Genomic DNA, 17,423 nt, shown 5'->3' with positions numbered 1-17,423 from the left:
AAGGGACGTTATCACATTGAATGCTGTGGCTCACACAAAAAAATGATCGTGGAAGTCAGCATCAGAAAGAATGGCCCTGGGGACAATGCCAAGGTTTGAAACACTAAGAGGCAAGTGTGAAGCTACTCAGGAAACCTGGGCTTCAGAGTCTACACACGTGAATGACTCGTGGATCCTGATCACTGCTTTTTACTAGATCCACTTTATGGAACATACTGTGAACCAATGAGCCTTTCTATGGACCAGGCTGGTCAGAAGAAATTTGCAATTTTCTTCTATTGCCCAAGTTTACTTTGCATATATCACACACATCTGCAACATACTTCATGATCCAAACACTATATAGGGTGCTTCTATAGGGTGAAGTACCATGCCACAGGTTAGAGTAGTAGTAAAGTCTTGCAACAAGAAGAAACAAAAGAAGAGAAACGTAAGCTACACTAAATTTCTTAAGAGAATTTTAGGAAAATTACTATGGGAGTTTATGAATTGGAAAATCTGAGTGATTTTTACCTATACCTTTATTTTACCTATACTTGTAGAGCAAAGTACAGACAAAGAAATGAGATTGGAGCTGAGATAAAATTTCAGAAAAGCAAGGCATAATAATAATGGCCTAGAAACAAGAAAGCATTCAGTATGGTATTTGGGTAACTGTGGAAGTCGGGGTTGGGTTTATTAAAGGACAGAGTAGGAGAGAGGAGAGTTAAGCACTTTCATACAAGTAGGTACAGGCCTTTCAAAGCCAGAGAAGGAATTTTTTCTTAATGCACTGGGCAAAGAGAGCTAATGGGGGCTTCAGCACCAAAATGAAATGTTCACACCATCTTCACGATCATCATCTCTGAACATCTTTGTTTACCAGACTCCACTGACATCGGCTGGCCTGGCCTCCTCCCTTGGGACTTTGCCTTTGCAGTCTCCTCTGTGTGGACCCCTGGGTACCCTAAACCATTTTGTAATTGGTTCCTTCCTAACAAGGAGGTATCTAACTCAGAGTTTCCTCTTGATAAGCCTCCTGTACCAACCCAACTAAAAGTAATTTTCTCACTTAGTCTACCTACATGATTTGCTATCCAGCAGCACTTGTAAATTTGAAATCATCTTATTCAGGTCATTACTGGCTGAAAGTTTGTCTCTCTGGACGCTGGAACATAAGCTTCTTTGGGAGCAGGCAAATGCAATTATGCCTATTCCATTGACTGACAAACAGTATAGGCACTCAATAACAATTCTTAATTGCTTTGTATAGATATAACTCACCTATTTAAAGAACACTACTCAGCCAGGAAATGGTGGTTCATGCTTGTAATTCTAGCTACTCAGGAGGCTGAGAGCTGAGGCTTGCAGTGGGAAGCCAGTCTGAACAGACAAATCCAAGAGATCTTTACTTCCGATTAACCAGCAAAAAGCTGGAAGCAGAGGTGTGGCTTAAGTGATAGAGCACCAGCCCTGAGCAAAAAAGCTAAGGAACGGTGTCCAGACCCTAAGTTCAAGCTGTAGTACTGACACGAGAGAGAGACAGAGATAGAGACAAAGACAGAGACAGAGACAGACAGAGAGACAGAGAGAGGCAGAGACAGAGAGAGATGTTAGATAGAATAATACCCAATGGTATTTGGTATAGTAAATTGTGCAAAAATCACCACAATCAATTTTAAGACATTTTTGCTACCAACCTTCAAATATTCTTATACCTATTACCATCACTTAACATTCCCTACTAACTCTTCCAGCCCTTAGCAACCACCAATCTACTTTCTATCTCAATAGATCTGCCCATTTTTCATTTTATACCAACGGAATCATGTGGCTTTTTATGGGGTTTGAGCTTGACACTCTACCTTTTGCCTTAGTTTATTTTTCAGGAGTATCTTTCAGGTTTTGTCCATGGCTGGCCTCAGACTGCAATCCTCCTTTCTATGCCTCTAGTATAGCTCATATTTAATAAGTGGAAAGCACCATGCCCAGCTTGTTGATTGAGATATCTCCCTAAAGGTTTTCTTGGACTGTTCTCAATGATCCTACTGATCTAGACCAGCTGGAATTACATGCACTGGAATCCATCCCTAGCCAGAATTTCACTTTTATTACAGGAAAACATTCCATTGTATGGATATAGCACACTTTATTTATTCTCTCATCAGTTTGGTAAGTTATTCAACCTTTTGACTATCATGAATAACACTGATACAAATGTTCTTTCTGTAAGCTTGTACATACAAACAAATGTTTTCCTTTCTCTTGGTTCATACGTAGGAATAAAGTTGCTAGGTCCACACAGTAGCTTTTTTCAATTTTTGGTGGTACTGGGTTAAGGTTTGAACTTGGAGTCTCCAGCTTGCTTGACTGGCATTCTACCATTTGAGCCATACCTCAACCCTGATTTGGGCTAATTATTTTGGATCTGGAGTACAGTGAACTTTTCTGGGTAAGCTGGCCTCAAGCCATTGTCCTCCAGATCTCAGTTTCCTGAGTAGCTAGAAATACAGGCATGTGCCTTGGGCAGGGTCTATGGTAGTTTTGTGTTTAACCTTTCAAAGAATTGCCAGACTGGTTTCCAAGGTGCTTTTACACCTTTACATATTCCTGCCAGCAGGCTAGGAGGGTTCTAATTTCTCCCTATTTCCTTGGACACTTGTGTTTATCTGTATTACTATTATTACCATCCCAATGAATATAACTAGTTATATTGGCTTATGTTTGCCTGACAAATAGTGAACATCTTTGCATGTGCCTATTAGTCATTTGTATATCTTTTTCGGTAAAAGGTTGACATACCCGTTGAACCCATTTTTAATTGAGCAATTGGTCTTTTTATTACCAAGTGTGTATTTTTAATCCAAATCCTACATCTAATATGATAACATTTTCCCCCACTCTGTGGGTTATTGGGTTTTTTCCTAATTTTTTGTATCATCCTTTTGAATCAATAGTTTAGCATGAATAAAAAGCCTGTGGCAGATCAGTGAAGGGACTGGCTTTCAGGATCAGCTTACAACTAGGACACAGTGACTGACATCATCCTGTGATGAACCGGAGAAGAAGGCAGCAAGATGGTTAGTAATCTTATCTACTTAGGAGCCTGAGATGTAGCGAATAGAAGTCCAAAGCCAGCCCGGAGAGAAAAGTATGAGAGCTAACCAAGTATGAGTTAACCAGCAAAATGCTGGAACGGATGAGTAGGTCAAGTGGTAGAGTGTCAGCCATGAATAAGAAACCGAGTGAGAACGTGAGATCCAGAGTTCAAGCCCTGATATCAAGAAACAAAAGAGCTTTCCCTGAAACTCAGACTGTAAGAAATCCCATGTGGCCAATCGTTCTTAATTAGAAGACTTTGAAATGGATACTGTTCAAACACATACACACACACACACACACACACACACACACACACACATACTCACACACACATATACACACACAACTCAATGCAACTAGAACAGGCCCAAGGATAAGTCTATACAGCTATTGATATTTTGCTTACAAAGCTTAAGATAAAGGTCCAGGGGTTGTCTCTCTTCCCTGTACTGTTTGCAAACTAGTGAGCACTACCCAGGTTTATTCTGGTTGAGAAACTTGGACTTGAGAAAAGAAGGTACAAGCCTAGGAACATAGGTATGCAGAGAATGGTATAATTTTACAGCTATAAAAGCCTCAGTGTATAGAAAAATACCAGACCTTTTATGTATGTAATACTTACTATACTTACTATAAAAATATCAGCCCTTAAAAAAAAATCACATGCATGCACACACACACACACACACACACACACACACACACACACACACACACGGAGGAAGGAGAGGAAGGGAAGGAGAAAAGGAAAGAGAAGGGGGGGAGAGGGAGAGACAGAGAGAGACTGTCATACTAGGACACTGGGAAAGCCATCAAGGAAAGACATGCTTTTAATTAAATCTTCATTTCAATGCTGACATGTTATCCAAAATGTAATTTCCCTGAGAGAGAATTAACCTCTCAGATAATGAACCAAAGATTGTGAGTAACTTAGTATTTCTTTTGTGATGCTAACCTAAATTAACATAAAGATTAACATACAAATGCAAACAAGATTAATGCAATATTACAGAGCCATCTTAAAGTGTCATATATTATAAAGAGAACAACCTATAAATAATTTTAAAAGGCGCAGTTTAAAATATCTCTGTACTCCTGTAGGTAGTAAAGTTTAGGAAAATACATAAAAGGCACATTCACAATTCAGCTTCATTGTGGTACAAAGAAAAAATGTATACAAAGGGCAGACTTTGTGACATGTGAATTCATTACAGTTACCATTATTTGTTACAATACAAGATGGACGAGAACCTCAAACATGACACAGCACACGCTATGTGAAAATCATCTTTAAATATCACTTCTGCTTTTGCATTCTCTGTTGATGTTGTTTCTTCTGTAGGCACTGCTCCGTTCAATCTTCAATTTTCAAGTCAAATAAGGGGAAACACATTTGGGAGTTGAAAGTAATCACCAAGGTGTCTGTGTTTATCCCTTCAGTTGGTATAAGACTTGCCGTTTGAGTAATAGCACGCAGTTGTGTAAAACAGAGATAATGCCTACATTTATCCCAGAAGAATTAGAATACGAGCAAATCTTGGGTTTATCTGCTCGGTGGGTAGACCAGCACAATGACTTGCAATCCCCGCTAATAAGCCTTGCAATATTGCAGCCTCCAATTTCTTGACTCTTTCCAGCCCTCTAGCCCTCACCTGTTCCCTATCTATTAGTCCCCCTGTGTGTCCACATTCTGGACTTCAAGTATAATAGATCTACTTAGTAGATCTTAGTAGATCTGTCTGGGGTGGCTCTCATCTATCCAACTCTATGACTAATCTTGGACATGTATTAGAGTGAAAGGGGACATTCAAAGCAGTCATGGGAGAATATGGCTGGGGGCCTGCCTAGCAGGTGTGAGGCCCCGAGTTCAAATGTCAGAAACTCCCTCCCTCCTCCCCCGCCTCCCAAAAAAAAGACATTTTAGCTGGGCACTGATGGCTTACACTTATAACCCAAGCTACTCACAAGGCGAAGACCTGACAAGATCACAATTTGAAGCCAGCCCAGGCCAGGAGAGTCTGAGATTCCATCGCAACCAGCAAACACCCATACTAAAGGTGTGGCTCCAGTGGTAGAGTATAAAAAGCTAAGAAATATACAAGTCGTTATGTCGAAAAGCGAACTTTACAAGGGCGGGGGGAATGGGAAGGGGAAACAAAGGAGGAAGCAACAATGCTTGATAAGAAATGTACTCATTACCTTGCCCATGTAATTGTAACCCCTCTGTATGGTATTTTCAAAATTAAAAAAAAGAGAGAGAGAGAAGAAGAGGCAGAAAAAGGCCATGCAAGAGAGATGGGAGTATAGGGGGCACTCTGAGTAGAAGAGAGGCAAGAGAGATGGAGTAAGGCATCAGCTAAAGTCAACAGAGATCACAGCTCAGACTGTGATCAGCTCGGACACATGAGTCAGGTGGTTAAAGAGCAAAAGGAACATAGAAAGAGCCTGGTTAGCTTCTGACTGCTCATGTGTTTTGTGGAAGCAGGAAGCAAAATTGCCATCTGAGGGAGAGATGACAGATAGGTTGAAGGATGGGAAAACATGCAACAATGATAGTCTTGGAAAGTAAGGAGAGAGAAATGAATGAAGATGGTGGGGCAGTTTGGAGAAAGGAAGATTTTAAATGATCACAAAAGAGAGACTTTGAAAGCACAGCATCCAGGAAAGAATATGGAGTTTGGGTCAAAATCTGGGCATGGGGCAAAGGGGGAGAGGAGTCAACTACGTAGAAACAGAACAGAATGATGATTACAGGAGATGGGGAGGGAGAGAAAACATGGAGACTGAACCAAAGAGCATGCTTTCACAGAGTGGGGATAGCTAGTCACCTGGGAAAGTACTCCAAGGAGTAAATAGCGCATTGCTAATGGATGTTTCATTAGGACTACATTTTGTGTACTGTTATTAGTAAATACAAACAGACACGTATCAATGTTATTATTCTACAGAGATGTAAGCAAATGACTATGTCTACCACCTTCAACATTTGTCTCTGTTTGTATATCAATGATATGTACATATAGAGAGCAAAGCATTGTGTTGTACATCTTTAAATACATTCTAAAAATAAATTTAAAAATATTTTGGTTAGACTTTTTTTTTTGCAAGACTGGGGTGTGCATGTGACTTGACTGATACCCCTTAATCTTTTTTTATTTCAAGTTTATTTTTGACAAAGGGTTCCAGGCTTTTGCTTGGCTTGCCTTGAAGTATGATTCTTCTACATCAGTCCATACACACACACACACACACACACACACACACACACACACACACACACACTGAGATCACAGACAGGCAAGCACCACAATGTCTGGCCTTACTCTTGTTTTAAAGGCAAGACTAGGAATGTGGCTTAGTGATAGAGCACTTGCCTAGCATGCACAAAGCCCTGGGTTCGATTCCCCAGTACCACATAAACTGAAAAATCCAGAAGCGGCACTGTGTGGCTCAAGTGGTAGAGCGCTAGCTAGCCTCGGGCAAAAGAAGCTCAAGGACAATGCCCAAGCCCTGAGTTCCAGCTCCAGGACTGGCAAAATATAAAGTAAAATAAAATGCTCCTGCAGATTGTCCTGATTTCTGCCATGAGGATCTGAGTCCTCCATTCTACGCTCTGCAGGCTAAAACTCTACAGCTCTCATTACATTCTTCTGCCTCCTCCCCTACTTCTTAGCAAAGCTTGATGCATTCACTTCCATGAGTCTTTGCAAATCTTTCCCTAATCAGGACTCCCATTTTCCTTACCAATAACAGCCCACAGCCTCTGCCTCTTCCAGTTCTTTATATGCTCTTTACTTCTCGGGCATGATTGAACCATACTTACCTGCCCAGAACTCTTTTCTCTTGTTCTTATAGAGTGGTAATTATGAGCTTAAAAAAAAAAAAGACCTAGACTCTTGAGAACAGAGAATGTCTTACGGTCTATGTATCCTGGTGGACTCTCACCTTCAATAGATACTCTCTCGCCTTAGGGATTTTTAATCTTATCCTCCCTAATAATACTGAAACACCCTTGCCTAGGCATTTATTGCTTTATATAATCTGATCCGTGGTGGAACCATTCCTGGCCTCACATCTGTTTTCCCTTATTCTACTAACAGCATTTCATTTTCCTTTAGGGAACTGTCCCTCCCCAAATACTGGATGACCTCGTTTAAGGTCAACATCTCCCACACCTCAAGCAAGGTTGGCCACGGGCCTTAAGCTGACCCACCCAAGTACTGCCACCCCTCTGGACAAAGACTGGCCTGGAAATGGGGACATGACCTCACTCGGTGATCAAGACCAACTGGAGTCCGTTTTCGGGATTCATGTCAATACTGGGTAAGACAGGTAGTGCTAGGCTACTTGGCCAAAGCACTTGTCTGAGACTGAAACTAATACATGGAATCACAGAAACAGCGGCTATGAGCACTACCTCTGGCTTTGCAATTAGATGTCTTTAGTTTTTTACTCTGGACTCTACATGTTTCAGAATTCAGAAGCCTTCAGATGAGAAAAACACAGCAGTGCTCAGGCTGGAGTATTGTCTGTGTGTACACACACACACAAACACACACACACACACACACACACACACACACGTATATATATTCCATACCTAGATAAGAACAACACTCCCACAGTCAAACTCATTCAGATTTCTGTGGCTCAACAAAATGTCATCATTAATGTTGTTATGGTCAGGATTGATTTTGACATTAACTAAGTTAATGGCAGCTGGGCACCAGTGGCTCATGCCTATAATCCTAGCTACTCAGGAGGCTGAGATCTGAGGGTGGAGGTTCAAAGTCAGCCTGGACAGGAAAAGTCCATGAGACTTTAATCTCCAATTAGCCACCCAAAAAAGCCAGAAGTGAAGCTGTGGCTTTACTTGCAATGGTAGAGCACCTGCCTTGAATGTAAAAGCTAAGGGATAGCACCTAGGCCCTGAATCAAAGCCCCAATACCAGACCATCACACAAAACTGCAGTCAATCAGCCAACCAATCAATAAATACATGATTTTGTCTTGCAATGCCTATACGTATTATACATATTCAAACTGTACAACTGGGACCCAAGAAGATTTAGCTGGGTATCTGGTGACTTGTCCCAGCCCCACAGGGGGAAAGTAGAAGCTCAGGGAGGAGCAGGAACACAGCCCCAACTCCTCTCCTTCCACCCCATGGTATCAATAGTAAGAATGTGAAAAATCACACGATGGTCCTCTGCAGAAGCCTCCTCTACCACAGCATTTTTCCATTTTCCTTTGAGCTGCTCCCTGGTGCCCTTATACCATATGCAATGTTCTCTGTGTCTCCTTTCCACTCTATGTTTATTTTTATTATTAGGATACCTGATGTTCACCTCAATCATGTAAGGTGAATGGTATACATGGTATGGTCCCCTATTTGAAAAATAAGAGACTCTTAAAGTCAAATTGGGAATGAAATCACCTTGAATTTCACTTAAGCCCAACTCTGCTCTTCCTTTCTTTCAGGTCTTATATTCCTGCCAGGACTGATCTAAACTAAGGAGATTACTGGCACTGATCATTCCTCCTTAGTATCTCAAATGTCACTATGTGATCTGAACTGTATGAGCAATGTCACTCTGTTTTCTGTGCAAATATTATTAGATAAAAACAAAAAGGAGGTGGACATGAGTGCCTCATGCCTGTAATCCCAGATACTCAGGAGTCTGAGATTTAAGGATTAAGGTTCAAAGCCAGCCCAAACAGAAAGTCTACGAGACTCCTATCTCCAATTGAACATCAACAAGCCTTGAGAGGAGATGTGACTTCTGTGGTAGAGCACCAACCTTAAGCAATAAAGCTAAGAGAAAGTGACTGGGCCCTAAATTTAAGCATCAGTTCTGAGATAGATCGATCGATAGATAGATAGATAGATAGATAGATAGATAGATAGATAGATAGATAGATAGATAGATAGATAAATAGATAAGGAAACACAAGTATACCTGTGTATGTATACACAGGAAGCCACAGCTTTTTGTCACTGGCTTCACTCTGAATTAACCACACAATACAGCCGTGAAGTACAGCGATACCTGGAAACACTACAGGCCCGGGGAAAACCCAGACACTGCTTCACAGAACTTGGACACACACCACAGATATCCCTCCCAGCCCAGGGGAAATTTCTGGGTCAGGGCTCCCTCTCTCTCAGCCAGAGTCAGACAGAGCTGGATATTTTCCCAGTACACTACTACCCTGCCTCTCTGGCTGACCTTTAAGGTTAAAACCTCTGGATATCAGCCCATGAAAGAGAGTGATAAGGTAAATCCAGTTGCTTTGAGGCTGACAAAATATGCAGTTTTTCATTTCCAACAGACCCCTCAATCCTCATGGGCCACATCACAAGCCATTCCTGGTCCATGAGGTTAATGTCACAGATCCACCATCATCAGGCCATGCCCTCTAAATGACTCTTTCCAGCCAAGGTTCCTCTATTCTCCCCCCATTTACTTCATCCTGAGAAAAATGCACACCAGAGTAGCTCGTTGAGGTCAGGGCTCAGGTTCTTGGATGCGAACAGCTACCTTGTGCAAAGCCAGATGTGTCACACAAGGACCATTCTGGGATTACAGCATTAATTTACACTGCTGTTCACAAACTGTCTCAGAATTACTACTAGAGGCATACAGTCCACCACCACACAATCCAGCCGGCTTGCTGAGTTCCCCAATTCCACCTAGAGTCGTCAGAGCACCCCGCGTACTGGTTACCACCATTTCTCCATTTCTCACCATCACTAGAGCAGGAAGGTTCAGGACATCTCTGAACAAGATTCTTCCTGCTCATGTATCACTTTCTCCTTATTTGAAAATTATTCTCCAGACTTTATTCAGGTAAATGACATTCAGAATCAAGACATAGGGCTGGGAAAGTGGCTCAGTGGTAGAGTGCTTGCCTTGCACGCATGAGGCCCTGGGTTTTCCAAAAAGCCAGAAGTGGCGCTGTGGCTCAAGTGGTAGAACGCTAACCTTGAGATGAAGAGCTGAGGGACAGAGCCCAGGCCCAGAGTTCAGGCCCCACGGCTGACCAAAAAATAAATCAAGACATAATTCCAAACACACAACTGAACATAAACTTAGGGAAGATGCTCTACAAAATAACCAGTCTTCAGATACTTTTATCCCTCTATTCTATCTCCAGCCAAGCTCATCCTGCTTTTTTCTTTTGTCGGTACTAGGGCTTGAACTCTGGGCTAGTGTGTTGTTATCCCTTAGATTTTTCATTCAAGGCTAACTATCTACCACATGAGCCACAACTCTACTTCCAGCTTTTTGATGGTTAATTAGACATAAAAAACTTGTGGATTTCTCTGTCCAGGTTGGCTTTGAACCACAATCCTGAGATTTCAACCTCCTGATTATACACATGAATCCCTGGTGCCTGGCTGTCCATCCTGTAATAATTAAAGGATAAATAAGGATAAATATTTTATGCTTTTCCTCAGCTCAGGGTATGGCCGGTGTGGTAGAGCACCTATCTAGCAAGTGATAGGCCCTGAGTTCAAAATAAATTACTTTTCTGATCTTTGCCTTTTGTATCTGTCTTTTTTTTTTTTTTTTTTGGTAGGTCGTAGGGCTTGAACTCTGGGCCTGGGAGTTGCTGTGCTCTTCAGCTCAAGGCCAGCGCTCTACCACTTGAACCACTGCACCACTCCAGTTTTCTGGTGGTTAATCGGAAATAAGAGTCTCACGGACTTTCCCGCCCAGGCTGGATTCAAACTGCAATCCTCAGAGCTCAGCCTCTTGCATAGCTAGGATTACAAGTGTGAGCCACCAGCTCCCAGCACATCTATCATTTTTAAAATGTCTGTCTTGCTGGGCACTAGTGGCTCACACCTGTCATCCTAGCTACTCAGGAGGCTGAGCTCTGAGGATCACAGTTCAAAGCCAGCCTGGGCAGGAAAGTCTATGAGACTGATCTCCAATGAACCACGAGAAAACCAGAAGTGGTGCCATGGCTTAAGTGGTAGAGTGCTCACCTTGAGCTGAAGAGCTCAGGGACAGTGCATAGGCAAGAGTTCAAGTCCAACAACTGACCAAAAAACAAACCAAAACAGTCCTTCTTTCCCCACATTTAAAGTTTTAGATCTCACTTACTTCAATCTTTCTCCACTGGTTTAGAGTTAACAAACCTCACAGTAAGCTTGACTGTGTCCTGACCAGTGCATAGTTCACTCACTCTGTTGTTTAGCCATTTTTATCATTTTGCAGATGAAGGAGAGGGGCTTCATTAGGTTCAGTGGCTTCCTGGCTTTACAGCCTGGCCTGTGGTCTCTGCAGAGTTTGCAAGTCCAAATGCTGTTTAGGGGCACTCCTGGTAAGGTACCCAAGGTTGGCTGGCAACTGGTTTCATTTCTGGAGACTCGTTCAAGGTAAGTTACATAGCAGTGGGAATGGAGAGGGTATGATAACTAACCCCAAGTCTGGAAGCAAGGCTTATAGGCAATTTTCAGAGTAATCAATACAGCAATTACCCATTGAAAACTATCTGTTCACAACGATCTTCCCCTTAGAGTTAATGACCAGAAGCTATCCAGGAACCACTGGCTAATGCCTACAATCCTAGCTGCACAGGAGGCTGAGATCTGAGATTCAAGGTTTAAGTGCAGCCCAGGCTGAAAAGTCAACAAGATCTTATCTCTAGTTAATCACCAAAAAGCTGAAAGTGTGGCACAAAGGACGGAGTTCCAGTCTTTACAGAAAGAAGCTAAAGGACAGGCTCCGAGTTCAAGCCCCAGTACCAGCACAAATAATAACAATAATAATCTAGAAATGAATTCCTTATTATAGAGTTAATATACACAAATATCTACTATGAGCAACGTGTCCAGTTTTATTCCTTTAAATATAATTTAAATTTTCTAACTGGCAGGCTTTCTGCTCAAAGGGTCAGAGCACAGGATGATGAATTAGGGAGATTAATGACAGAGGACAAAGGCCTCTTTCCCTTCTCTGTGAAGGCAAATGGACATGTACCCCTCCTCCCTTCAGCCAGCCCAGCAGGTGCTGCCAGTGCCAGATACTAAGAAAAGAGAGTTTAGGCAAAGCACTCTGTAGCTCAAGCACTACCAAGTAAAACAGGAGCTGGCAGGATAACAAGGACTAACAAGGAGTATAGTGAGGTATCACTTCAGTATATCAAGGCATAGCCATGCATAAAATAGGAACGTTTTGTGAAAACTTTTGAAAGCATAATGCAGTCTCTATAACCTGAAGCAAGAAAACCTTATTACTCTTGCCTTCTAGAGGCCTGTCCCTGTTGCTTGTTTGTCTGATTGCTTCTTGTGTTACTCAGTGTATCTTGTCTTTTGTGAGCCTATGCTTTTTCTATAGAAATCTCCAGGCCAGAAAGCTTACCCCTGGTGGCTTTTAAATGCTAAGATGCTACAGCAAAACATTACATTGATATTCTGAGTAAGCTATCAAATTTGTAGCTTTATTATGGTAAAAATTCACTATCTTACTCACCTAATAGACTATCATACAGAAGATATCAAAAGTACTACTAGGATAGCAAAATGGCTTCAGAAATAATTACCAGTCATAGTTTCAGTTTTTGACACAAGAGATGAGACTCTTATGTCCAAGTGGGCAGAAACAGCAGAATATTCCAGAGACATTTGCAAATTACTAACTGCCCTCAGCTGAACCACAGATGGTTTATTGCTAGAAAGAAAGAATAACAAAACCAGGTCTAAGGTGTTAAAAGGCCAGTGCAGTAAAGGATGAATAAGAAATACATTTGGTCCTGACAGTGCAATACAGTGAATAAGAAATACATTTGGCCCTTGCATGTGTGAACTCAGTTCACCATCCCAAAAACTCAGGATAGGCTGAGCTCCTTTGATCTGGAGGGAGAAATGCTTTATCCTGCAGAGCAGTGGATCTTTTTACAAAGGTTACGGCTTCAATTTCAGGGCTTCTCTGCAACCTCAGTATGCACTACATTTCCTTACTGGGGTTGTAAAAGTCACAATAAACAACATTTGGTACTATCTGCATGTAAATTTCTTTGGTATTACTTTTAAAATGCAAAGCCAAGGATCTTCATATAATAAGGCATTTTCTAAAGTCAGGTGAGGTTGGAGAACATGACTTGTGCTCCTTCAAAAGGGAGCTGGGCCAGGCAACAGCCTGTGGCTCACTCAGTCATCCTAGCTACTCAGGAGGCTGAGATCTACAGATCACAGTTCAAAGCCAGGAAAGTCCTAGAGACTCTTATCTCCAATAAACCACTCAGAAAACCCCTCAGAAGTGGTGCTGTGGCTCAAGCGGTAGAGCACTTGCCTTGAGCTGAAGAATTCAGGGACAGCGCCCAGGCCCAGAGCTCAAGCCCCAGGACCCACAAAAAAAGAAAAAAGAAGAAGAAGAAGCAGCAGCAGCAGCAAGTGTGTGGTTGTGTGGTTCCAGGGTAGGAAAGCAAGACTTGAGCGAAAAAACTAAGAGGCAGTGTCCAGACTGAGTTTAAACCCCAGTACTAGCATGCATGCATGCACGAGCACGCTCTCACACATACACGCACACAATTTTAAGTAGGTTGGATGACAAGTTTCTCCCATCACTAGAGAATCTGCCGGATTCTGCAATATCCATGTTATTGTATCTGTGAGTTCAGAAAGATAGAGGTACCTCTTCCTTGGAGAAATGACGTTACTTCTGAGTGTCAGGAAGAATACGTTTGTATAAACCAAGTGTCTACGAATTGTGACTAGATCTTTGTTTTTGAGCCACTAAAAAAAGAGTTCGGGGCTAAGGGAGCTTCTCTTTTCTCTTTTTTACCTCCACAAGTAATGGACAGACAGGGATTCATAAAAAAGGCAGGACTCCTGGGGAGCGGCCCTGGACCAGTGCTGATCACAGCTTTGCCACTGTCTAACTGCTGATGTCATAGCGGCAACTTCTCAAGACTCCTGTTTTCCTCATCTGCTGTATATGAAACAAGAGTGATCAAAGAAGGTCATTTTCGAAGAAAATGAAGAAATACGTCGTATCATCCAGATGCTGGTGGCTCACACCTGTAATCCTAGCTACTCAAGAGGCTAAGTAAGAGCTGAAGGATCACAGTTCCAGGAAAGTGTTCTTGAGACTCTTATCTGTATGTAACCACCTCAAAGCCAGAAATAGAGGTGTGGCTCAACTGGTAGGGCACCAGCCCTGAGTACAGAGGTTCAGGGACAGCACTCAGGCAGTAAGTTCAAGCCCCAAGACCAGAGGGGGGGGAGGGGGAAGGGAAAGGAAGGGGAAGGAAGGGAAAGGGAAAGGAAAGGAAAAAGGAAAAAAAGATCCTTCCAAATATGCTTGGCATATAGGAGATGTTCAATGTTAGCAGAATCTGAAAGGTGTCTTGGGGAAGATCATCAGTGCTACTGAACTTCAAGTGTTGGTCTTTCCAGTCCCCTTGCTGGGTCACACTGGGGATCAACTTTAAGCTCTGGTTTAAAAAAAAAAAAAAAGCGGGGGGGGGGGGGGGATAGACCTAGAGGGACGGTTTTCTTGGTGCCCCTTGCCCCTTGCCCTGCTCCGCCTGGCTTCCCGAGCACAGGGCTCCTCCCTCTGAGAGGGCAAAGAGCGACACCTCGCCCTCCCCACGGAGGGCAGCCCCGCTTGCTCGCGGGGGGGGGGGGGGCGTCCCCCGGGGGGCGGGGGGCGGGGGCGGGGGGGGAGGGGAGGTCTTCCAGGACGTGGCCGAGCTCGGCCATCTGTGCTCAGGCGGGGACGGAGGAGGGGGACCCCGGTGGCACCAAATGGCACCTCTGGCTCGGGCTCCCGAGCCCTGGCCGGGTGCGTGCAGCGCACGCCCGGCCCCAGAGCGCGCGGGCTGGAAAGGCGCCCCCGCCAGCCGCTCCCCCAGAAGCCGGCCCGCCCGGGCCAGCCGAGGGCCAGCCGTGGACTGGCAAGGAGGAGGCCCGGGACGGGGCCCCTCGCAAAGCCCTGCGCACCCCTCCATCTGAAAGGGAGAGAGGCCAGAGGACGAAGGAGCCAAGATCACCTCCAAATCTACGCCGCTGCCCCCTCACACTCAGCATGGAAACCCTGCGGGGGGCTCCTCGGCAGCACCCCGGTTTGTTCCAAAGACAACACCCTGCGCCCCTTTACAGCCCAGCCCCAGTCCCCGCGGGCCTCGCGCGCCGGACGCCGGGGAGTCTCCCCACTTCCCACCGGCCAAGGCTCTCGGAAGTTTTCCATCGCCTCTCGCTCCCCCTCCCCGCCCCTCCGCGGGGGACCCCACGCGGACCCCGGCGCCCGGCGACCCCACCCCACACCCGCGGTGGCACGGCGTCCGCCCCCCTTCGCGCCCCTCTGCCCCCCACCCTCCACCCCTCTCCACCCCTGCGTCCAAAGCCTGCGTCCAGCGCCCGGCGCCCGGGGGCTCCCCGCGCCTCGAGGAAGAGCAAAACTTCTTTCTGGGTTAAATTCAGGTCGGCGCCACCGGGTGGGGGTGGGGGGAGCTGTTCTCTCCCGGGCGGGCGCTTCACCGGCGAGCCCGAGAGAGACGGACAGACAGACAGACAGACAGCGCGCGCTCGTGTCCCCCCCCCCAACACACACACACACGCACACGCACACACTCCCGCGGGGACCTCTCCTGAAGTCGCTGTAGTGTTCCTAGATAGACTTCCCGGGGTCACAAAGGTCCAGTGAAGTGTGCCCTACGCGAGAGCGTTTGCACAGCTGCCCCAAGAAAATAAAAAGCAGCGAAAGAGGGGGTGATGGTGATGATGGTGTGCCTGCGTGTGGAAATGCCGCGCAAACCACACAGGAAGCCCGGCGACTCGGACGCGAGTGTCCGCGAGTGTGCGCGGCCGAGCGCGCGCCGGCGGCGGGAGCATCGCCCGCGAGTTGGGGCAGCCGCGGCGAGCGCACATCTGGAAGAGGGGCCGGGGGGGGGGTTCCCGGGGGTCCCCCCTTCCCCGATCTGGAGGAGACAAGAAGCCGCCCACCCCCGCCACCCCCTTCCCCACACCCCACCCACCCACCCCTTCCCCGATCCCCGCCACCCCCTCCCCACGCCTTCCCCCAGGGGGCGAGGGAGCCGAGGCAGAGCCGGGCCGGCGCGCGTTACCTGTCCGACGTTGACGAAGCCGTACTTGCTGGCGATGCGGTCGGCCTCCGCGAAGCCGCCGGCGATCTTGACGGCCCAGTGGTTGGTGTAGACGCGCGCCCGGCACCCGGGGAGCAGGCAGCCCGCCAGCAGCGCCAGCACGCACAGCAGGTCCGGCCGGCCCCGGCCCCGGCCCCAGCCCATGGTGGCCCCGCGGCGCCCGCGGGCGGCGCCTCCCTGGGCCCCGGCGGCCGGTGCTCGGCGGGCGGGCGGGCGGGCTCGGCGCGCCCCGAGCGCGGCGCGCACAACTTAACTTCTCCGGCCTGGGCCGCCCCGGGTGCGCGCGCGGGCTCCGGGCGGCGGCGGGCGGCGGCGCGGGGCGGGCGGCCGCGGGCTCGGCGAGCCCCCCTCCCCACCTCCGCCTCGGGGGAGGGGGAGCGGAGCCGGGAAGCCTCCGAGTCGGCTCCTAGACCATCCCCGGGGCCGGGCTGCGTCTCCCCGGCTCTTCCCGGGCCGGCCGGCGGGCGCGGTGGGCGAGCGCTCCGCGGCCGAGGGGGCGCTCGGGGCGGCTGCGCGAAGTGAGGCTGGCGCCCTCCGCAGTGGGACGGCGCCGGCTCCGCTCCCGGACTCTCCAGACTCGGCGCTCGCTCCTCCCCGGCCCCCCCCCCCCCCGCCTCCCCGAGAGTCCGGAGCTGACCGGCGGGGGGCGGTGCAGGCAGCGGCCGGGCGCCCCCTCCGCCGGGCCGGGTCTCCCCCGCGCCCTGCTCCCCGCTCCCCGGCGCTCTCCTCCGGCACGCGAGGAGTGTGAGCGGCAAATGGCAGCGGCGCCCGCTCCGCCTAAATGACTCCCCCGCTCCCCCCGCACCCCTCCTTCCCCCTCTCCCCCCACCTCCCTCCCGCCCCTCCCCAAAGAGGCCGCAGCCAGGCGCCAGCCCGGTCCTAGCGCCTCCGGGTTGCCCGAGCCGAACCCTCCCGGGCTCCCCGGGGCTGCCCAGGCCGGGTCCCCCCACCGGGGCTGGGGAGGGGGAGCTGGGGGAGGGGGAGGGGGTCGTGGGGGGGGGGGGTGTTTGACCTGCACTTCCCTCCGCCCGGTTCGATCTGCCTGCATCTCCCGCCACTCCACCCCCCTGCGCACGCGGGTGGCGGGTGAAGCGAGCGCCCCCCGAGCCCCTCGTTCCCCCCCGCCCCGCCCCTCGTCCTCACAGCTCGGCGTTTCGGGAAGGTCGCCCGGGTGTCAGCCCGCCAGACCAGCAGCCCCAGAGTTTCACTTCGTTCGCCCTTCC

At 47.6% G+C, this 17,423-nt stretch overlaps 1 protein-coding gene across 1 annotated transcript in view; it reads right to left on the bottom strand.

The window, feature by feature from the left end:
• The window catches only part of Pcsk5 (proprotein convertase subtilisin/kexin type 5), a 293,974-nt gene extending 277,619 nt beyond the window's left edge, over positions 1 to 16,355 (bottom strand). The window contains exon 1 of the mRNA XM_042665577.1: positions 16,162 to 16,355. Within this exon, the coding sequence (XP_042521511.1) occupies positions 16,162 to 16,344 (183 nt within the window). The 5' untranslated portion in view covers positions 16,345 to 16,355. The remainder of the gene's footprint in view (positions 1 to 16,161) is intronic.
• Positions 16,356 to 17,423: the final 1,068 nt, after the last annotated feature.

The sequence above is a fragment of the Dipodomys spectabilis genome, unplaced genomic scaffold, assembly GCF_019054845.1.
Source record: "Dipodomys spectabilis isolate Male_0828 unplaced genomic scaffold, ASM1905484v1 ptg000335l, whole genome shotgun sequence".
Lineage (NCBI taxonomy): Eukaryota > Metazoa > Chordata > Mammalia > Rodentia > Heteromyidae > Dipodomys > Dipodomys spectabilis.
The sequence above is the reverse complement of the archived record's forward strand: the minus strand, read 5'-3'. Positions and strand labels throughout refer to the sequence as shown.